The 23,504-nt window shown below is 47.3% G+C and overlaps 1 protein-coding gene across 2 annotated transcripts in view; it reads left to right on the plus strand.

Moving 5' to 3' along the window:
* The window catches only part of LOC138468319 (exportin-5-like), a 2,047,117-nt gene that overhangs the window by 1,004,749 nt on the left and 1,018,864 nt on the right, over positions 1–23,504 (plus strand). For both annotated transcript variants that reach the window (XM_069608821.1, XM_069608822.1), the window contains exon 18: positions 8,153–8,308. In XM_069608821.1, the coding sequence (XP_069464922.1) occupies positions 8,153–8,308 (156 nt within the window). The remainder of the gene's footprint in view (positions 1–8,152; positions 8,309–23,504) is intronic.

The following is a 23,504-nucleotide window of genomic DNA, read 5'->3' on the forward strand; positions in this document are numbered from 1 at the left end:
TTCCTATTGTGGATAATGTCTACTTGCATCCATCTGGTTCCTCACAGCAGACTACAGATGAGACCCCTTCTGAAGTTCTTAAAGCCTTCGTTCCAAGGGAAGGTGTTCTGCATCTTCACAGACATGACCACCGTGTTTTACGTCGGGAAGCAGAGTGGGATGCGCTTGCCCATTCTCTCAAGAGATGCAGAACCCATGACACTGGGCCATTGCTCAACAGATGTTTCTCGCCCTGTTTCACCTGCCAGGCATTCACAACACCATCACAGACTCTCTCAGCAGGGAGCTGTGATGCTACTACGAGTGGTTAATCCAGCAAGCTCAAGTGTCTCTTCGAGTGGGGTCCCCCGCAGATCGACCTTTTTGCATCGCAGACAATGCCAAATGTAAAGTGTGGCAGCAAGTATCCTCAAGCCAGGAGTATGGGGGACACCTCATTACTTTGGGAGGGCCTGTTGCTGTATCAATTTCCACTGATCCCTCTGCTGCTACGTGTTCTCAATACACTAAGACAATACCGCTGCAAGATGATCCTCATTGCGCTGGCATATCCCCGGCAGATCTGGTACCCAGACCTTCTCAGTCTGTCGGTGATTCTGGCCATCAAACTGTGTTTTCTTCCAGACCTGCTCTCCGGTGAAGGAGGGTCAATCCTGCACCACGACCCAACGATTCAGAGCCTGGTGGCCTGGCTCCTGCAGCCCTCGAATTTGGGCTCTACTGTTAGGGAGAATTATCTGTTTGGGCTGAATTTCCTAACCTAGTGAGTCACCCAGCAGCTTTGCTGGATTTCTGGAGTTTGTTGTTTTCTCCTGCCAAGAGCAAGACTCTTTTTATCCCACTCTTGGACATGATTTATGGTGTTCCTTTGACTGTTAATGTGTTTTATGGGCTATGCGGTCCTTTATTCCATAGGGTCTCATGTGTTTTTACTATGTGTGTTACACAGCACCCTCCGTGCAGTAACACAGGGGTGTCATAGTGACACCCCAACATAGACTCCATACCCTGGGACTGACTACTGTCTCCCAGGGCATGTAAAGTCACCATTGTCTTTACTAGCTCTTGGAAAGGCCAATCTGACCATAAAGGCAAGTAAATGCCAGATTGGACAGAGTAAAGTGGTCTACCTTGGACATGAGGTAGGAGGTGGAGAAATAAGGCCTTTGCCCAGTAAGATTGAAGCTGTGCAAAATTGGACAACACCTACTACTCAGACCCAGGTGAGAGCCTTCTTAGGTCTCACTGGGTATTACAGGAATTTAATTGAGAACTATGGGTCCATAGCTTCTCCACTGAATGTCATCTCCTCTCCTAAATTCCCTAAAAAGGTTAGGTGGAATGAGGAATGCAATCAGGCCTTTGAAACCCTGAAAAAGGCTCTTTGCCAAGCCCCAGTACTCAGAGCTCCTGATTATCACCAAACTTTCATTGTGCAAACAGATGCTTCAAATGTAGGAATAGGTGGAGTCCTCAGTCAACTGGATGGGAAAGGCAGGGAGCACCCCATTTGCTTCATCAGTAGAAAACTGAAGGATCCTGAAACAAGGTGGGCAACCATTGAATGAGAGTGTTTTGCTATTGTGTGGGCTCTGAAGAAGTTTAGACCATACTTGTATGGTTCTACTTTTGTCATTCAGACTGACCACCAACCCTTGAGATGGTTGATGCAAATGAAAGGGGAAAACCCAAAACTATTGAGATGGTCAATCTGCCTGCAAGGGTTTGATTTCACCATTGAGCACAGGTCAGGGTGTCACCACCAAAATGCTGATGGTCTCTCTAGGATGTATGTCATCGACTAGAGGTACGAGATTCATCCAGGAGTGGATTAAATACAACTGTCCCTTAGTCTGGGGGGGCGAGTGTTGGGGAGAATTCTCTCTTTAGGCCGAATTTCCTAACCTAGTGAGTCCCCCAGCAGCTTTGCTGGATTTCTGGAGTTTGTTTTTTTCTCGTGCCAAGAGTGAGACTCTTTTTCTCCAACTCTTGGACATGATTTATGGTGTTCCTTTGACTGTTAATGTGTTTTATGGGCTATGGGGTCCTTTACTCCATAGGGTCTCATGTGTTTTTACTATGTGTGTTACACAGCACTCTCCGTGCAGTAACACAGGGGTGTCATAGTGACACCCCACCATAGACTCCATACACTGGGACTGACTACTGTCTCCCAGGGCATGTAAAGTCAGCATTGGCTTTACTAGTCCCAAATTATTAACAGAAACCGGTACAAACCATCATATTGTGGACGTACTGGTCGGGGCAATTTGATTGCCCCGGGGTCTGTTCGTCGAGGGGGCACGTCTCCGTCCCCCCTGATCGAGTTTTGGCTGGTGGCAGTGGAAACTACTTTTTATATTCGACCGCGAATATATCCCTATGGGATTTTCCCATTGTTCGGGGCTACCAACTTTAATTATTTAATTCTCATAGCCTCGAACATACCGCCGGTTTATTTATTTAATATTAATTCGCCGTTTGGTATTTTATGCCAGGACTCGATTCTAAAATGGCGTTTGTGTTCTCTTCTGTGACTCCAACCCAAGTCGAGCCCTTTGTTCCACTTTTTGACAGGCTTCTCCACAGAAGCCTCCAAAAGTGGTGCCACTCTGTCTGGGTACCACAGGGGGTGTGGGAGGTGGTTTAGGCACCCTGGACTGAGTTACCTTGGTAACTCAAGTCACACTCTTGTGTGATTGGCCCAAGTGGTGTGCCGGCCGGCTCACCACTTAGCATGTTTGACAGCTAGGCTGAGTGAATGGGGGTTTTCTGCATAAAAGCAAGGTTTTGGGGACTGGAACTTCAGAAGTCGCCACAGGACCTGAGAATCCGACGAGGGAGAAGCTGAGCCGACCCACCACGACGACACCACCGGTGGAGCCCTGCAGAACCGACTCACCACTTCCCAGCAACAGAGAAGATCTCCCGGCTGGAGAGGCTTCTTCCCCTGAGTGGTGGGCACAACCAGTTTACCTTCTTCTCTTCGCACCCCAGACCGTCTTGTGGTCGAATTGCCTGTGCCAAGCACCCCGGCAACCGGATAGCCACTTACCACTGGACCGCGAATAAAAGGACTGCTCCTTTTACCTGGGAACTCTGCGGCTGGTTTCTTCCCTGGCAGTGCAACAGACTCCTGTCTTCCTCCCCGACGAGATCCTCTCTTCCCCCGGACGAAGCACCGACTTGCATCCGCTGCCAGGAACAACTGCCCCCGCTGGGGTATTCTCACCACTTTAAGGTACCGTGTCCGCCAGGCCTCCCTTTCTAAAGATTGCTACAAGGTAATAATAACCCCTTAACCTTCTGGACTGGGCTGGCCGCCTTGACCCTCTAACTGGTCCCTTTCTTTTGGTCCAACTCTTTTTGAACCTTTGCAAGACTCTTGTGCACTTCAACCGTGTGACCTTGGACACATTTCGTTCTGATCCTCTTAAAGTGGATCCGGCCTACTGAACTCTAACTTCACGGTTGCATTTGCCTTCCTCTCTTGCTTTGATTTTACGAAAGTGTTGGGATCTGTTTCATATTATTCTCTGCTTTTCTCTCCCTTTTTAAACAAATTATTAGAGTGCCATCTGCGTTAAGCGCTCACCGCTGTCTGAAAATAAGTGGGGCTTTACTTAAGACTTGTCTAATATTCTTCTAAGGCGGTGTATACCTTTTAGTGACCGTGTTTTTGAATTGCTTAGTATTAGTGCCTGTGTGTTTTTCTAGATGTGGTTTTAAATAAATAATTATATCTCTTTTACACCAAGCTGTGGTCAGTGTTTACTTGTTCTACTATGTTCTTTTGACCTATTGTGAATACTCTGTACACTGCATAACTCTTCTTGAGGGAAGTCTGACTGCTCAGCCACAGCTACCAAGTGAATCTGTATGGTACAGACTGCTACCAAGTGGGTTTACTGCCAAACACCTGTAGTCCTAAATCTTTTGCAGTGGTCCCAGAGGGAACTGCACAGGTTTCCGCCTAACATCTACAAGCTGCATTTGGAATGCAAAAATATTCAAGCCAGGGCCAGAGCTCCATCAATCCTTTCCTGCTACAAGCACAAGTGTAAGCTTTTTTCAGTGTGGTGTCATTCACAAAAGATCTCTCCTCTGCGCATCACTGAGCTGCAACTTCTGCCTTACCTGCTCTTGCTTGCTAAGTCTGGCCTTGCCCAGGCATCTGTCAAGGTGCACCTAGCTGCCATATCCCAGTATACTCAGGCTCCTGGTAAACGCTGGGGCCTCTTCAGAACGTTCCCTCCTGTGAAGGCACCAGCTCTGGCTTGGGAGCTGACTGTGGTTCTATCAAAACTAATGTGCCCTCCGTTTAAACCTTTGCATCGAGCATCATTGAGGTTTCTCTCTTGGAAGACTGCCTTCCTGGTGGCTATCACTTCAACCAGGCATGTGGGGGGGAAGTCCAGGCTCTCTCATGTAAGTCTCTGTATTTGTCATCTCACCAATCCAAGGTGGTTCTACAAACTCATCCGTCCATTATGCCAATGGTCCCATCAAACTGTCACTTAAATGAATCTTTGGTATTACCAGTTTTCTTGGCAAATCCTTCTTCTGCTGCGGAAAGGTCTTTGCATTCACTGGGTTTTCACGTGCTTTGAAGTTCTATGTCGCATACACCAAGGATTTTTTAAAGACCTCTCAGCTATTTGTTAATTTGTGGCCTTTGGAACATTGGAAGGCCTTGTCTAAGGCTTCTATCTCCAGGTGCTCTCTGGCTGTATCATGCTTTGCCATCACATGTCCAACAGACCGCTGCCAGGCCGGCTGAAAGCCCACTCCACCAGAGCCATTGCATCAACTAAAGCATTCCTTTCTGATGTTCCACTGGTCCAATCTGCAGGGCTGCTACATGAAGGTCTACCCACACCTTCACAAGATTGTACTCTGTTGACAGGGATTCCATGGAGGAGTCCCGGCTCGGCCAGGCAGTGCTTTCCAACCTGTTTGCATGAGGTGAGTCTGTTCCAGGGTTAAGTGTATTGCTTCAGTTAAGCCTTGCCATCTCCCGTGGTTGTGTATATGTGCTGCTGTGTAATGGTATTCATGAGAATGCAAATCCATGCAAGTCCCCATGCTTGAGAAGGAACAGACTACTTACGTGTAACTCCTGTTCTCCAGCATGGGTCTTACATGGATTCACATGCAAACCCTCACTCCTTCCCCTCACTGGCTCTTCTTGGTTCCTACTGTCACTTTATTTGTGTGACCAAATCTGAAGATGGCCACCAGGGGTGGAGCTAATATCATTGGCTGGGACAGGATGACCCAAAGTCACAGCAATAGGCTATAGAAGCGACGCGCTATTTTTAGCTTTAAAGCAAAACTGCGTTAATGTTATGGAGAATTCCCAGCCTGACGATGGGGAATATCCATGAGTATTTGAATCCATGTAAAGCCCATGCTGTTGAACAGGTGTTACAGGTAAGTAACTTGTTCCAGATCAGTTTGGCATTGTACAACAGTTTCATTCTGTGAGACTGAACTGGTTCCTTATCTGTCTAACTGGAATTATTGGGTTGCTCTGTGTGAGTCTCATTGTAGCCCTAGACTACTCTCACACCCCTTCTCAGTCTAAACATTGCCGCTCTGCTACCTACCTTGATTGGGTTTGGCAAGACCTCCGTGTCTTTCCTGTTTACCATAATAGCTTGGCCTCCCAAAATCTACCCCAGGGTTGATTTTAAAGATAAATGTTAACACAGTAATTCTCTGGAGACTGCAACATTCAACCATGATACTGTGCCCCGTGCTGATCACATCGGGTATGGAACCAGGAAATTCTGGCCATGTCTCCTTTGTGAAACGTCCTGGTGATGGTGGATCTGCTTTCTCAGTCAAAGGGCAGGTCCTCCACCCGAGCCTCAGCCACCTCAACTCTCCTGCTTGTCTGCTAAGTGGCGCAGGTATAAGCAGTGGCATCTGTCTGATGAGGTCATGCATGGAATCTTTCTAGCTAAGACATCTTCCAGCAAGTCCTCTATGCCTACACGTTGAGAAGGTTTTCGACTTGCTGCCAAAAGAACGGTCTGGACATTCATGGTCTGTCGATCTAGTCTTGATTTTCTGCTCTCTTAGGCACGACCGAACCTCCAGATTGGCACTGTGGATGGCTATCTGGTCAGTATTTCTTTCTTTGACGACACTGAGCAGGGGTCATTCTTTTCCATTCACACAATTATGCAGTTATTCCAGAAGTGACATAACCGGTTTCCTCCTTGCCAGTTTATTTTTCCTACTTCATATTTGAATCTTATTGAAACTTTTCTTATGGAGGCTCCGTTTGAGTCCTTGTTTTCTTTTTCTTTTCTTTACGTCTGCTCCTCTTAAATGTGTTTTTCCTGTTTGGAATCACTTCAGCAATGCGGGTGAGTGAGAGCCAGGCTCACTGCAGAACTTCCTTGCCCTATTTTCTCCAAGGATAGATGTCCCTCTGAGGGGGAGACCAATATTCCTTCCCTAGTTAGATTTCCATCTCACAGAAAATTAATCTTCATCTCGTCTATCATCCACTAAGGTGGAGACAAGGGTTTACTATCTGGACTCCAAGAGGGCTCTCGGCTACTATGTCTGTTGGGTTGAATGATCAGCTGAATGATCAGCTATTTGTTGGTTTTGCTGTAGTATGTCTGAGCAGGGCTATTAATAAGCAGACTCTCTACGGGTGGATTGTTCTCTGTATTTTAGAAGTTCTGCCATCTGGCAAGGAACTAAGTGCTCGAGTGGCTCCAAGACCAATCTACCAGAGGCATGGCAGCTACATCTGTTTTACAGAGGGTGTCTCTGTTTTCATCAGAGGACTACATGGTCTTCGTTGTCTGGTCACAATGATTGCCTTGCTCTAGAAGTGCTCCCAAGTTCTTTTATGTAGGTGGATTATTTTGCTTTCTCTTCGCGGTTCTGTGCTGCTTTGGGAGTCCATCTAAGATGGTGAATCTGGGTGGGAGGAAGGAAGACTTTATGAAAACAAAGTACGTAACTCTCAGTAATGTTATTTCTGATTGATTTAATTCTTCCTCCTACAGATTCCCCCAACACCCTCCCAAACTGCCTTCTTGGCTGATAACTTGTTGAACCTTTGCTTTTCTGTGATTTCTCAGCTACTGAGTGCTAGTCAAAAATGCAGAACCGAAGTAAAGAGGCCCTACTGTTAACACACAGCATCTTTGGTGTCCAGTGGTGTTGAGTGTAGCTAACACAGTTTGGGAGCAATAGAATTGGAGGACCACTGCGCTTGGTATTTGAAATACTGTGTGTTCTGCTGCATCTGGAACCGTTCTCCTAGGGAAGTGCCCAAATAATACCGCTGTTTGTTGATAGAAAATTTGGTGTGAGGCCAACCATGTACGCGCTGAACACTTGAGGTATTGTCTTTTAGCTTTTTGCAAATGATTCCTCTTTTAGTCATTGTTAGGCAGATATATCATGTGTATGCTTCATCCCCTCTCCTAGTGAGACCCCGAGCAGTTTTGCCTGACTTTTGGAACTTTTTCTTACAATCCTGAATGAATGGAGCCTTTTTCAGTCATTTGGTACTCTGTACTTTGTATTCTAGCTATTCTTTTTCGTATTCTCATGTAACAACGGTTCTTGAGGATAGAGAAATACTTAGTATCTCTCCCAAAATCTGACCAAGATCTACTCTGACGTTGTGAACAGGTTATATTCCACTCGTGACTAAGATATAACACGACTTTGTGAACAAGCTATAGTCCAGCCCATCTGTGGATTACTCACCAGGATTTTAAATTGGGGCCTCCCCCATCCTCTTCAGAGAAGCTACAGGAGATTACCATATCCTCATAGCCTTGAAAATGACCCGTATGGTCAACACGTGCCAACAAATCACAATAAAGAAGTTTTCTGAAACAGAATAAAAGATTCTTTGAGCATGACTAAAAGAGGAATCATTTGCACAAAGCTAAAAGAGAATTCCTCAAGTGTTCACTGTGTACATGGTTGGTCTCACACCAAAATCTCTAGCTAACGCAGTGTTAGATTTCACCTCCTGGTGGCTGAAAGTTTCTGAAAACATCTGGCACTGGAGACCATATTTTAGATCAGTAATCTGTGGCATTAAGGACTAATCCATCAGAAAGATGACTTTGTTTGAACTAACTGGAGTTTTCTGTTCTTTTCATAGGCAGTTCCAGTGAAGGAAATAATGGAACCCATCTTGCTTGCTGCTAAGTTTGAGCCCACGGATCCTGCAATCTTGCAATGTGTTGATATAGCTTTATCTTCACTCCTACCATTTTTTCATGCTCTCAATGAATGCTCGGTTGAGTTTCTAACTCAGGTAAGTTTCATCTGACTTTTAGGTGTTTTCTAATCTGGTAGTGTGTTTTTAGAACTGTATACCTGAAAATAATTGGATGGTGCAGGTGTTAGGGCAGTATTTTTACAACCCTCTGTTGAGGGATCTAAAACCACAGACATACCACTATGGTGGTGGGGCTGACAAGAAAGGGAAGACAAACATCTCTTATGGGTGAGTAACGTGTACACAGAGACAAGCCTTAACTCTCAGGTAGGTGTAGCAGAATGACACAAAGGTACAATTAGTCCACATGCTTGTCTCTAGAAAATACACCACACAATAAATGGAAAAATATGTCTTAATTATGTTAAATATATATAACTCTCATCAGGTCAAATAAGTACTTAGCATGTAATGCACAGTTTTAGAAAATCCATATTAGATAATAAAAACAGTAAATGTTTTTTAGGACTCTCTTCACACCAATGGGTTTATGTGGGCCCACTATCTCAGATGGGCACTGAACATACATTAACAGGGGGTGTGCAAGGGAACCACCCAATCTAATGGAGCGGGTAAAACCCTGATGGGCCTGCACATACGAGCACCGTGCTCTGTAGTGCAAACCGACCACATATAGGCAAGAGGTAGGAAGGAATTGGAGATTTCAACAATAAAATGGCTAAAAAGTTCCACATTGGCACCCCACATTAAATCAGACATCCTAATACAGTAGTGAAATAATACAAATGCATGTATAATAATGGTCAGACTAGAGGGTGGAGACCATGTCTGCTCAAAGCACAATGCCTCCAAAATATCAGCATAGATTTGAGTAACAATTACAGTTGCTATTCACTTGCAGTAAAAATAGTCACACGGTTATGAAAACGAGTTTGTGTAGCAGTCATTCATATTTGCAGGAAACAAGAAATGGACTTTATGAATATAGTAAAACTCCTGATAATTATTAAAAATCCAATTCCTAGCTTACAACTTCACGTTTCCCATTTGTGTATAGGAAAAATGTTCATGGGTGTTGAGTATCCCCAAAGTCACTTTAGAGTTCCAGGACAAGTGGAACATACCATAGGAATCAGTGGGACAAAGTCAATGTGCCATGCGCTTGTATGGAGGTAAGACTGCTTCATCCCACGGGGTTGGCTCTTTAAGGGTGCAGAAGGATGAGACTGACCAGGAGGTGTCATAATGGTTGCTATAAACTTGTATTGGTCTTAAAAAAGAAAAAGGACTATCTATCCCTCTCTGAGTGGTTTCCCTGCCTCAACCTAAAATTAAAGGAAAAGTCAGAATGTTCGTCCAAAGAAAGGTTCACTGTCCTGTGTCAAAACCTCTATCACTTACTATATATATATATATGTTCTAATCAAACATTATGTATTGTAAAGGTTCTCTTGAAAAGAATACCTAGGCTAGGGGGATTGACTCCCTTCGTCTGGCATATTGGTTTCCCCAAAAGTTATCAGTTGTTAGGGAGAATTCTCAGAAATGTGCTAATTCCCTCCACCTTAGAGACCCCCAGGAACTTTGTTGGATTTTGAGGACTTGATTGTTTTAACCTGGAGAGAGTGAGATTTTACCTCTGTTTCTCTTTTGGTTGTAGACTCTGACAAACACCATAGGCATATTTTACATTGTGTCACACAGCACCTTCAGTGCAGTGGCACAGGGAAGTCTTCCAGATTTCCCAAAGGTTTAACTACCTTCTCTGGGATAAACTACTGTTTCCCAGAGCAGTGAAGTGAAATTGACTTTACTTACCATTGTAACTTTCTAAACCCAGCACACACTATCTTACAATAGGGTGCTGGAGGGGTTACCTAGTATCCCCTTTGTCTAGGTTCACATGTAACATTTTTTATGTTACCCTCTTCTCATTGAATGGCTGGTGGCAGTGGTTTCGTTTGAACTACCATGGTGTGCATTTACTGTGGGCTGCGTTCACAGCTACAGTAAAGCACCCACAGGAGCCATCTTTGTCAAAAGAGCGCCCGGTTGTTATACTTCAGGCTTTCCCGCGGGCATCCTTGCAGAATACAATTTCTTTACAGGCTCCTATGGTCCAGGTACAAGCTACCATGGCGTCTGTACAAACGTCGACACACTCCAGGTCACCTGACACGTCTTGTATGTGGAAGACGTACAGCAAGCTACGCCCCTCTTACAACTATAAAACCACCAAGGGGCTCGTTGCTGCTAATTAGCGTTACCAGCTACACGCGGTTTCATCCGTTTCCTCTTCGTGTCTCCCTACACAAATCCTTATCTGAACTCCTGGTTTTGACCTTTTGCCTGACTTTTGGATTGCCTCGTCTCCTCCCTTATTCTTGTCATGATCGTCTGATTGTTGGACTCGGAACGCAACTGGAAACGGCTCTCTTCTGTGTCTTACGGTTCTTTCCTGGTTGCCCCTCTGCACATCAATTTGCTGTCTACACTCGGATCATCTCAACAGCTACTCAACTATACTCGTGTACTCGGGTACATACCTATTGTCTTCCATGGATATTGTCTTCTGTTGGATTCTGGGACATTGAGTGACTTTCCTGTGAGATTGCTCCTAAGTGCATATGAACGTCCTCCTGAACTGCACCAACCCGGCACTAGTGCGTCCCTCATGCAGTTCGGGGTTACTTACCTATACTAACTTCCCTGTTTGTTATTTTCTCCTGTCGTTGTCTTCAGAATCCTGGACTCCTCTTACTCCATTTATCTTTACTCAGGTCAGTTGTTATCAATTCTATAGCTATAACGCAAACCGATACTGATTTAGTTCAATTCCACTCATTTGTGTTATTCTTTGTAGATCATCCTGGGGAAACGCAACTCCACTCCAATATCTATCTAGGTAGTTGTCCAATCATTTCAACTGTTCTAATCACCTGTATAATATCAACCCTGTCTAATATCTTGGTATTCTTTTGCAGCATTGGTATTGGCGGTGTGTGTTCTCCCCGCTCTTTTATTCAATTGACATCTCTGTTTGTTCTAACTGAAACAGCAGAGAGGTACATTGTGGAAAAGAGCCCCTCTTTGAGGAAGCCTGAGTCTTGTACTCAGGGGAGCTGGGATGGAAGGCTGAATTCGGAATCCTATACCACCAACATCTCCAATGTCATTTTCACTGCATCTTCAGCCTATTCGGAGTGGTGAGTAACACCTGTCTTCTTTTTTCACCATTTCTTTGTGGAAAGGTCCTTCTTGAGTATTACTCTGCGCGCCAAACCAGGTTTGGTCTCTTTGTTCATGTTGCTTTTTGCGGGAATCAGTGAAACCCGCCTCTGGCTCCAGAGTGTCTGGGGTAGGCAGGAAGTGAGGGAGGTTCCCGAAACGCCCTGTGCTTAGTCTCCTAAGAGACCCAAATGCACTCTGTGGTGATTGGCCGGCTGACTGTCCGGCAAGGACAGTCACCCTGCTGGGTGATTGACAGCTAGGCTGGACTGAATGGGAGAGAACTGAATAAAAGGCGAGTCCTTTGGCTTGGAAAGCAGGGTCGACCACTGGACGAAGGAACCGAAGAAGACCTTGAGGATGCCTGTTGCAACTCCTGGACCGTTGGTTTGCCCGGTGAAGCCCTGCTGCATTGCCGAAACGCCAAGTTCGCAACGACAGAGAAGCCCCTACAAGGCGGCTTCTCCCTTTGAGTTGGTGGGACCAATTAACTCCAAAGTAAGCCACTTGGACATCCATCTCGGAGCTGGTTGAATTTCCAGAGTTGCTGCTGGAAACCGTATAGCCAGGGAGAGGAACACCAGATTTTGTGCGTTGCTTTTAAGCTGGCCCAGAGCTTTTGGAAGATCCTCCGGACTCCCAAGAAGCAGGACTGACCAAGCATGAACCCCCTCAACAGAGTGCGGGACCCCAGAAGCAAGGAAAGTCCATCTCAACAGCCAGGTACCACGGTGTTGCTATTTACGGTAGACACGAGGAGCTGAAGCACTGAACAGCCACTGAAAGTGATGTTTGCCGGTTGCGAATTTTGACTGTCCCAGTGCATTGCAGGAGTTCCCCGACGTCCTCCCTCTTGTCCCCACGACTGAGGCCCAGGAACAGTGAGATCTGCTGAGCTGCACAGGAACAGAAGTCATCAGCTGCATCTTTTCTAAGGTACTGTAAAACTAGTCTAAGAGAACTTACCTCTTACTCTAGAGTTGCTTGAAACTTTTACAACTCACAAGCCTAATCAGCTTGTGGCCCTACATTTGATTCTTCTTTTTAATCAAAGGCTCCTAAGAACTTGTGCAAAGACTTTTCCATTTACTTACCAGAAGTGCTTCATCCTATACAAGACTTTTGCCCATTGACTTTGGCTTAGCCTGTTGAATTGTATGACTCTTCTTGCAGGATCCAAAAGTATTTGCCTGCTCAAGAATATTTGTGGTCTCTTGTGTTCTAATAACCTTTGCCTTTTACCAATTCCTAAAAGTATTCTAAATGCCAACATCAAGATATTAATGTCTCCATCACCCTAGTTATTGAAGTCACCTGTGGGTGTAGGTTGTTGTCTGTGGGCCATCCCAAAAGGGTCTTTACTGATTTAGAAGCTAAGAGTTTACAGTATTGAAGTGTATTTGTGTATTACTATTCTATTGCTCCCTTCTGAAGAAGGCTTTCTAACTGACTGATAAATTAATAATTGTTTATGCAAGCAACCTTGAGTGTAAGCATTTATTTGAAAACCTGTAACTGTAAATCTCTGTGTACCTCCACTACAGCTCACATTTATCCCTCTTGAGATAAGCCTAGCTGCTTAACACACTACCAAAACTGTGTAGTACAAGCTTATACCAAAGGTTGGGTTGGCTATACCTGTAGTCAGAGTTGTGTGTTTTGGTCCCTGAGGGTACTGCATATAAAATTTGCCTCGCATCCGTTTCCCAGTCTTTTGGGTCAGGAGAACAAATCCCTTCTCGTGTATTTGGTTAATATTCTTCACTGCGCTGTATAACTAAGCCATGGGCAATGACTCCCTTCCCCTGGTGTTCATGTGGCTTGGATTTCGATGAAGTTTGCAGTCTCTTTACCAGGAAAATGGCTCCCTTCTTCTAGTTCTTACCACATTTTCACAATGTTACCTTCCCCTGGCTCTTGGTACAGGGATTGTACCTGTTCTTGGTGCCCCAAGTTCTGAATTTCACCTGGTCCCACTTTCCAGGTTTTAGCAATACCCAAATCGCTCTTGGGTTCAGTGTTTATCTCGCTGCCACTCAGGCGAGGATGGTTTCCTCAAGAACGTTGTTCTCATTGTGTGGGGTCCCAGACCCTTCTCTCAAGTTCAGTTGTATTATTGTTGCCACTGAGATGAGGATGTTCTCATCGGATGCTTATTTCGTACTTTCTACAGTCCTAGACCCTTCTCTGGTGGTCAGTGGTCTTACTTCCGTCACTAGGACGAGGAACTTCTCCTTGGATGCACTTTTCTCTAGCCGCCACCCTCGTGTCCCTGCCGGCCCTTCCTTTACCTTCAGCCGGGATCGGGCGACGCTCCGGTTCTTCCTTGGACGGGGTCTCTGCTCGCCACCTTGCACGCTGCTTCTTCGGTCTGCTTTGCTCAGAGCTTCCGTGAGCTCTTCCCTTCACGGCCTCTGTGCCGGTTTTGTGCTGAACAGCCCACCTGGCCCTGGTCACACCACCACTCTTGTCATCAGTCTAGGCAGTGGGGTCCGCTCCTGCCGGACTCCCGACAGACTCCCTCAGCTTCTTGCCGGCGTCCGCTGCACCGCCTGCTTCGTTCCTTGACAGGTTTTGAAACTCCTGTGTTCCTCGCTGGAAGAACTTCCTCCTTCAGTTTCCCTGTATGTAGAGCTGGTCTTGCCTCTGCATAACTTCAACCCCATGGATAACGTCATGGATGATTGCAGGGCACTCTTCATACCTCCCATGAGCCATCTCGTTTCAGGTATTTGCTTGTTGGGTAATCATGTTTTTTATTCTTCTTCGTCTCAGTATGTATTCTACCTGTTACAGTCAGGGTATTACAATAGCATATGGATGTACTATCCAGAGTGATGGAAGAAGGTGGTAGTGGTTTTAGGGAGTCTCGGGTCAGGGTGTGTGTAGGCTATGACCCAGATGGTTGTCTTTATCGCCAGGAGGAATGTTCCTTCCCATGTGGTCCTCACACATTAAACCACCGCTACAGGGACTATTTGGTTAGCTGCATCACCTGCGTAGCCTAATGGGAAAGGTCTCACCCCTGGGGAGAAGTGATGACACCTAGTGAATGGTCACAGCTCGCAGCAAGCACCCCAAAGAGGACCAGATGAGACTCCACTCAAGAGATCCAGAGTTAGGTTGCTCAACCAAATGCACCAGGATAAGTTTCAGCAGAGCAGTTGTACTGCCCCCCAATGTACTTCAATGGGAACATGGTTGAAACTTGCTACCAAAGAATCTCGTCCCTGGACTTGGGGAACCCCTAACTGTGAGTATCATGAAAAATCGACCCCCTTAGAGATGTAAACACTCACAGTGGAAGTTTACCCGAACAGCTGCAGCACAACGAAATAACCTGGGTACAGGCTTCTTTCCTAGGGTTGGTTCACAGGATCTGGTATGCAGAGGTTTGAGCCCAGATTAGGACTACCCCAAAGACAAAGGAAAGAAACAAACGGCCTTCCCAATGATGATGACCTTCAAGCCAGCAGTGAATAATCTGGCAAGGAAGACTCAGGGAAAGATGAGGGCACCAGAAAAGATGGAATCAGTCAGCTCTGTGGACAAAAAGGGATGGCAGACCAGCAGAAAACAATCCCTGGACCTGGATAATGATTTGATGCACCTTCGAAATGAGCCAAGCAGAAGACCAGGCTGGATTCTGGTGTGCCAACACCATTCTAGGCAACGCAGCGACCCAGAAGCAGATAGGAGGAAGCAGGAGAAATCAGGAAGGCCAGGACTGCACCACAATAGCAGAAAACCCAAACCGGGAAATGCCCAAACCGTTGAACCCATCCTGTGTGACAAGGTCATGTTAAAACAGAAATGGCAGAAATCACAGGAAGCCTCCTTCAGCAGGCCAGAAGACCTGATTCTTCCAAGTTGCAGAACAAAACAAATGGAGAAAGAAGCAGGGACCAGGCTGAAGGGTCTGTCTAAAAACCAAGCCTCCAACCACTAGAGGGGAGGGGTCTCTGGGCAAAAGGTATGTTTGATGACCAGCCATACTGGTTGGTAGGTAGGACTGCCACTGAGCCTAGACCACCACCACAGAAAGTGAAAGGGAGAGCCCCGGGCCTACACTGGTTAAAACCAGTGTAGAGGCTGCCTTGTTGGCTCATGGAGCCTGTGTGGTCAGAACAGCTATTTTGTACCTTCCTTGTGCTAGCACTGAACAAAGGGGACCCTAAAATACAAAATTGCTGAGAGCAGGATTTTAAAAGACACATTGGTGTTCATTGGCTACCAAAAACATAAATGAGTCTACTGTTGAGATAGATTTTTGGAATCTGCCCTTTGGGCAGATTCGGACAGGCCACCTGTTAGAGAGAATTCTCAGAAATGTGCTAATTCCTCTCTACCTTAGAGACACCCAGCTCTTTTGCTGGACGCTAGAACCTTTTCATTTTTTCCTGGAGAGAGTAAGAACCTTTTTCAAACTCTCTTGCGTATTTTAATGTGATTTTAACTCTGTTTCTTTTGGTTTTTGGAGTCTAACAAATGCCATAAGCATCTTTTTTACATTGTCACACTGCACCTTCAGTGCAGTGGCACAGGGATGTTTTTCAGATTTCCCCAGGTTTAAATACCTTTCTCTTGGATAACTACTGTTTCCAAGAGCAGTAAAGTGTAATTGACTTTACTTACATTTGTAACTTCTTAGACCCAGCACACACTACCTTACAATAGGGTGCTGCAGGGGTTACCGACGATCCCCTTTGTCTAACTTCTCATGTAACATTTTTATGTTACCCTTTCCTCGATAAATGGCTGGTGGCAGTGGTTTACTTTTTACTACTGTGGTGTCTCTACTGCGGGCTGCGTTCTCAGCTGCAGTAAAGCACCCTTGGGTGCCATTTTTGTCAAAATGGCTCGGTCTTCTTTTTTTGCCATTTCTTTGTGGAAAGGTCCTTCTTGAGATTTACTTTGCGCCAAACCAGGTTTGGCCCCTTTGTTCTTTTTGTCTTTGGCGGGGTTCACAAGTGAAGCCCGCCTCTGGCTCCAGGGTGTCTGGTGGGGGCAGGAAGGGAGGGAGGTGCCCAAAACTCCCTGTGCTTAGTCTCCTAGGAGACAGGAATGCACTCCTAGGTGATTGGCTGGCTGGCTGGCTGGCTGGATGTCCGGCAAAGACAGCCACCCTGCTGGGTGATTGACAGCCAGGCTGGAATGAATGGGAGAAACCTGCATAAAAGGCGAGGATTTTTGGCTTGGAAGGCAGAGTCGACCACTGGACGAAGGAATCCAAAGAAGAACCTGAAGAGGACGCCTGCTGCAACTCCTGGACTGTTGGTTTGCCTGGTGAAGCCCTGCTGCTGTGCTGAAACTCCAAATTCGTATCGACAGAGAAGCCCCTGCAAGGACGACTTCTACCTTTGAGTTGGTGGGACCAATCAACTCCAGAGTAAGCCACCTGGACATCCTTCTTGGAGCTGTTTGTATTTCCACAGAGTTGCTGCTGGAAACCAAAATGACAGGGAGAGGAACACCAGATTGTGTGCGTTGCTTTTAAGTTGGCCAAGAGCTCCATGAAGATCCTCCGGACCCCCAGGAAGCAGGACTGACCGAGCCTGAGCCACCCCAACAGAGTGCTGGACCCCAGATGCAAGGAAAGTCCATCTCAACAGCCAAGAACCGTGCTTTTACTGTTTGTGGTAGACGCGAGGAGCTGGAACACCGAATTGCCATTTGTTTGAAGATTGCTGGTTGCTGTCGGTAACCGTCCCATTGCAGTGCAGGTGTCCCCAGAAGTCCTCCCTCTTGTCCCCACGACTGAGGCCCAGGAACACCAGGATCTGCAGAGCTGCAAAGGAACAGAAGTCATCTGCTGCATTTACTTCTAACTAAAGGTACTGTATAGTCTAAGAACTTACCTCTTACTGTAGATTTGTTTCTACTCTTCACAAGCCTGACAGCTTGTGGCCCTACATTGATTCTTCTTTTTCACCAAAGACTTCTAAAACATTGTGCAAAGACTTTTCTTACTTACCTGCAACAAATGCTTCAGCTACATAGACTTTTGCCTATTGACTTTGTCCTAGCCAGTTTCACTGAAAGACTCTTCTCTCCTCTGGCTTTGGGGAGCGTTGAACAGTAGCTGCCTGCTTAAGAATACTTGTGATCTCTTGCTTTTTCTAATAACCCTTTTTCTTTAACACCTCTCATTGCTCATGGACCACTTTAGAGGCTCCTGTTTGTGCTGCCTCACCCCATGCTTCTTGTTTTAGTTCCGTTTGAGGGGGTTTAGTGGTTGCTGGTGCAGAAGTTACTTTTGGCGTCATGATTTAAGTCTAGCTAGTTGGCAGGACCGCGCTCTGGTGAAATGGTTCTTGGCACGGGACATCTGGATGGCTCTGGCACAAAGAAGAAAGGACCCACTATGATGTCGACAACTTCAGGGAACCTGCAGGACCTGATGCAGGAGAGAACCAGCGATGGCCACTCCACTTAAATGGAAGAAGTCGGCCCTTGTGATGGAACCTAAGAAGCTGGTCCTGCGGGGGCCCTTCATGCTGGTGAGCTGCAATTTCAGTGGAAGCTTTTCTTTTACAGTTGGAGGGCCCCCTGTTACGCTCACCTGGTCTCTGCAGAGGCGTTGGGGCACGGTCGCAGCCTTCCCAGGGATGAAACTCCTGGTCTGTTCCTCCCTCTTCGTCTGTGTGGGGAACTCCGGTGATGAGCAATGTGGTTCCTGCCTGAATATAAGGGGGGTCGTATGAGTATGCAGCCTGTGGTCCCTGATCCCTTCTCCAGACCTCTTCTCCCTGGCTGTGACTTCCCTCGGGTTGCACTACTCTTGAGGCTCACCTGTTGAAGGATGATGATGAGCTCTCCGTCCTGCTGCTTCTTGCCGGGGCGCTTGTTGAAGGGAACAGAGTTCCTTCACTGGTCCCTTGTCGTGGAAGTCCAGGCCAGCTGCGACTAGTCCACTTCTCTTGTGGTAACTGTTTCCCTTGTTTCCACTTGCCCGCTTGTCTTCTGACTGTTGTAATTGTATTTGTAAAGTTTCTCTGTCCTTAATGTCTCTCTCTTCTCTGCTCTCTCCCCTTGCAGGTGGTGTAGCAGTGCCGGCGGTAGCTGCGGTAGAAGAAGCGAAGCCAGCGGTACGAATGAGCGGGCTGAGATGGTCCCTAATGGTGCCTTAGGGTGCGCGTTAGGTTTTAAATGTGGTGCACCCTTGGTTGGGTGTTTTCGGGCGTTGTAACCTTGTCTTGTCTTCTTTTCTCATTTCAGGACTTCGGCTTCGTGGGACAGAGTGCAGGTGCTGCGGCGTCGATTCGGGATCTGCCAAGAAGATGGAGCGTTGCCGTGAGATGCAAGCCAGGGTCCAGGTAAGGGTGATGTTGCAGGATCACGAGGTAAGTAGCTGGTCCAGGCGGCGGTGAGCGTCACGTTTGCTTGAGGGGTCGGTGGGTTTATATAGTCTTGTTCCTGGCCTTGCCCAGTAGCTCTGGCCTGCCTGCTGCCACGCACAGCCACACACGATGAGTCAGCACCTGAAGACCAGGCCTAGAGAGCCACGCCCGATGAGTCAGCACATGGGGATGTTCTCTGGAATAAAAGCACTCCTGCACTGAAATAGTGTTCCTGCTCACATCTCGATATGAGCCTGGCGCGAGTCCAGCCAGGGCCCCTGTGTTTGAGTCCCAAAGGGACATAAGTGAGTCAAGTGACCCATTGCCCCCATCACTAGATGGTGTGTTTTTTTGTGTTCTGGGGCCCGTGGCCATGACACCCCCAGAGTCCTATGTCCAAACTCGAGATGAAGACCGATGCACTGAGAGAGCCCAGGGTGAAGCCAGCCAGCCAACAGGAGTGTTCCGGTATGCTTCAGATGGCTTTCAAGGGCAAGTTCCTTAAGCAAGGGTGGTAGAGACTGTTTTTTCCACTGGTCCAGGGGCTGAAGTACAGATGAAGGCTTTCTTTATCTGTAAATCACCTCCCTGTCTTCAACAGAATGCTCCTCTTCGAAGTTGTCTTGGCTCCAATGCCGATGTGATGCAAGGTATAGCTACAGGAGTCCTCCTTTTATCACAAATTCGAATTAGAGTTGCCCTAGAGCCCACCAATGGTAAGGACCTGCACCATTCAAATGGTCAGGGGACGTCCAACCCTGGTCAGCCTCCGACTGCCACATCTTCCCAGCAACGGACACACTTTGGACAAGCTGTGGACTGGTACCAAAAGGTCCCAGCCTCCACATCCAGCCACAAGCAAATAGAACAGCTTTTCACAGGATGGCAAATCTGGCTCGGAAAGGGCACCAAACGACAAGATAAAAATGGCCAAAGAACAGAGCGAAATCATGTGGTATGGCAATTTAAGAGTATATGGTACAATTCAAAAGTGCATGCTAGAATGTAAAAAAATACAGTAGAAAAATACCAGCCCATCCTAGACACATCATACAAGTAACCATAGTATTACTAAAAACAAAGAGAAAGGGATACATGGTATCCCTACCATGAGGTGAGGTGGGATTTCCACAGATGACTATGGAGTGATGCAGCAAAAAGAAAATCTTTCCTAACAGCTTCCAACATACGAAAGTACAGCTGTCAGCAAGCTTCTCCCTAAAACCAATGTAGGGCACAAATGGGGTACCAGAGAGGCACACCTGGGACTGGGCACCTTAGGATTGACCCAGTTCCATATACCATAGTTAAGGCTAAAAGGTTTGCAATGGTAGAGGGAACTTCATCTGGCCACCCAAAAAATAAGGGGGTGGAGGCAAAAAGGTGGCTTTTGAAGCCCAAAAGAAAGGAATTCTGTCAACAGCCGTTCCGGGAAGAACTTTAATTTCTAGACAAGTGGTTCTGATGTGACCCAAATTAGCAGAACTTTTTTTTATCACAAACAATATTTAAAGTTTTCATAAATAATTTATCGAAAAAATATACACTATTGTAATCATTGATGGACAAACGTTATTCAAATTAATAAATGGCAACGGGTGAAAAAAATTTGCTCAGTGTATTCATTAGGCCCTATTAACATACTGTATGTGATAACCTTGTTGCCAGAACCGGTCTAAATTATAAACCCAAAATCATGACTGGGACCACTACATACAACTCTGACTACAGGTATAGGAAACCCAACCTTTGGTATAAGCTTGTACTAGACAGTTTTGGTAGCGTGTTGAGCAGCCAGGCTTATCTCAAGAGGGGTCAATGTGAACTGTAGTGGAGTTACACAGCGATTTACAGGTATTCAAATAAACTCTTACACTCAAGGTTTCTTGCATAAACAATTATTAATGTATTTATCAGGCAGTTCGAATAAGCCTTCTTCAGAAAGGAGCAATATAATAGTAACACACAAATACACTTCAATACTGTACACTTAGTTTCTAAATCAGTAAAGAGCCTTTTGGGATGGCCCACAGACACAACCTACACCCACAGGTGACTTCAATAACTAGGGTGCTGGGAACATTAATATCTTAGTGTTGGCATTTAGAATACTTATAGAAGTTGGTAAAAGGCAAAGAATATTAGAACAACAAGAGACCACAAATATTCTTAAGCAGGCAAATACTTTTGGATCCTCCAAGAAGAGTCACACAGTTCAATAGGCTAAGCCAAAGTCAATGGGCAAAAGTCTTGTATAGAATGAAGCACTTCTGGTAAGTAAATGGAAAATTCTTTGCACAAGTTCTTAGGAGCCTTTGATGAAAAGAAGAATCAAATGTAGGCCCACAAGCTGATTAGACTTGGGAGTTGTAGAAGTTGCAAGCACTCTACAGTAACACGTAAGTTCTCTCAGACTTTTTACAGTACCTTAGAAAGGAAGAAAAAGGGGGGCGCGGCCAGCCGAGGACACCGTTGGATGCCTCCTCGTTGAGCTCCGGGCTCCCAGCCCCTTCTCGAATCCCCAGTACTCCTAAAACTATGTATGCGGGCCGGCGAGTCCCGTCAACGTGTGTTGGAAGCCGAGGAGAATCAAACAGGTGCCGTGGAGATCTCTAGAGCCACTATCAACGGAGTTCCACAAACTTTTCGGCCTTGGCCATCCCGCAACCAAGATGGCGGACGAGGCCGAGCTCCTTTACTGGGGGACCCACGGTCCATTGACAACTTGGAAAATTGTAATTTGGTGACACGGCGAACTAAACCGAGTGTTCCTGTGTTCACGCCGGGACGCTGGCAGAAGAAATGCGCCTCCCAGAAGGCATAACTGGAGAGGATATCTGTTCTTACAAAGCCGTGCTGTGACTGCCTACCCTCTGCCCCACCCGGTGTCTCGAGGTCCCACTGGAATGGATCGGTGGAGCGGCGGGAGAGGCACCTACGAGCAACTGGGGGGGGCAGAGAGGCCCAGGAAGGTGAATCGGGCTCCAACACACAGCACGGCATCAGCGGAGGGACAGCGGGCGTATCCCCTTGCCCTGCACGGATAATTTGCAGAGTGGCCGCACTGCCGGGAATGGGAACTCCGAAAGGAAGGAAGGGAAGGCTGAGACAGCGTAGTGCCGGCAGATCGGCGTACCCCTGACCGCTCGTCTTGCGTGAGTTGGAGGAGGCTGCAGGCTACTGAGACCCAGCCAGACCGCTGCGGAGACCTCGGCCTTGGTCCGGAGCAGCTCCGCGGCTGGGAGCAGGGGGGGGAAGGTTCCACAACGGAAGATTCCGCCCCATCCTACTGCGCTGCTGGGGCCCACAAAGGTGCAGCCCGGGCGCCAACTTGCTGGTGGTGGAGACCCCGACCCCGGAGACAAAGTGCCCACCAGGACTCCGATCTTCAGCTGGGTCACTGCTGGAGCCGCTGCTGGAGCCGCAACACCGCTTCCTGGAGGTAAACATCAGAGGGGCCTGTCATCGGAGGAGAGCTGGCAAAGTGGAGGAGACACTCTGAAGTGGATATTCCTGTTCCCCCCCGCGCCGTATAAATCTGCTCTGGCGCTGGGGGCTTTAAGACATGCCTGGGTGCACGCCCCCAATCGCGGGAGAAGCGGTCTGGCTGAGGAGCATCCCAGATGCCTAGGATGTGGGGCCAGGTCAAGTGCAACAATCCTGGTTATAAGCAACAACGGATCCACTATTGACTTGAGCAGCAGGCAGAGGAGTTGAGCTGGGACAGCTAGCTCTTAGAACCTGAAAGGAGGTAAGGAGACGGGGGAGTGTTGGCTTTATGGAGCTGGGGGCTTTATGGCATGCCTGGGGGCACGCCCCCAATCGCGGGAGAAGCGGTCTGGCTGAGGAGCATCCCAGATGCCTAGGATGTGGGGCCAGGTCAAGTGCAACAATCCTGGTTATAAGCAACAACGGATCCACTATTGACTTGAGCAGCAGGCAGAGGAGTTGAGCTGGGACAGCTAGCTCTAAGAACCTGAAAGGAGGTAAGGAGACGGGGGAGTGTTGGCTTTATGGAGCTGAGGGCTTTATGGCATGCCTGGGGGCACGCCCCCAATCGCGGGAGAAGCGGTCTGGCTGAGGAGCATCCCAGATGCCTAGGATGTGGGGCCAGGTCAAGTGCAACAATCCTGGTTATAAGCAACAACGGATCTACTATTGACTTGAGCAGCAGGCAGAGGAGTTGAGCTGGGACGGCTAGCTCTTAGAACCTGAAAGGAGGTAAGGAGACGGGGGAGTGTTGGCCGGCGAGTATGATCAAGACGTAGCCATTGGAGAAGGGTGGCGACACCCATATCGTACACATTACTGCTGGAGCGGGGCTGATGGAAGGCTTTGCAGCACATCAGGGTCAGCAACAATATTCAAAGTGGAGCTTAGATGAACTGGTCCCATTCCGCCACCTGTGGGTTGGGTGATTGTAGGCGGCGAGTTCTTGGATAAAATAGACATGTACTAATACAAGCGGCTATTCATGCATGAATCAGGAAGCACAAACACTCCTCCATAACACAGCGTCTTGCAACATTCAACCCAGAAAGCGGGGGAGGAAAGGGGCAGTTGGTCCCCCAGAGATTGTTCCGGCAGGTTCAAAATAACCCTCAATCCAAAACCCCAATACATGGTAGTCGGTTGGCCACACTCAGTCTTATAAAGTCCCGGCAAAGCGGCTGTAGCTGGAAAACTCACCCGAGGCCCTGGGG

Source organism: Ambystoma mexicanum, chromosome 4q, assembly GCF_040938575.1.
Source record: "Ambystoma mexicanum isolate Mex_15411 chromosome 4q, UKY_AmexF1_1, whole genome shotgun sequence".
In the NCBI taxonomy this organism is placed as follows: domain Eukaryota; kingdom Metazoa; phylum Chordata; class Amphibia; order Caudata; family Ambystomatidae; genus Ambystoma; species Ambystoma mexicanum.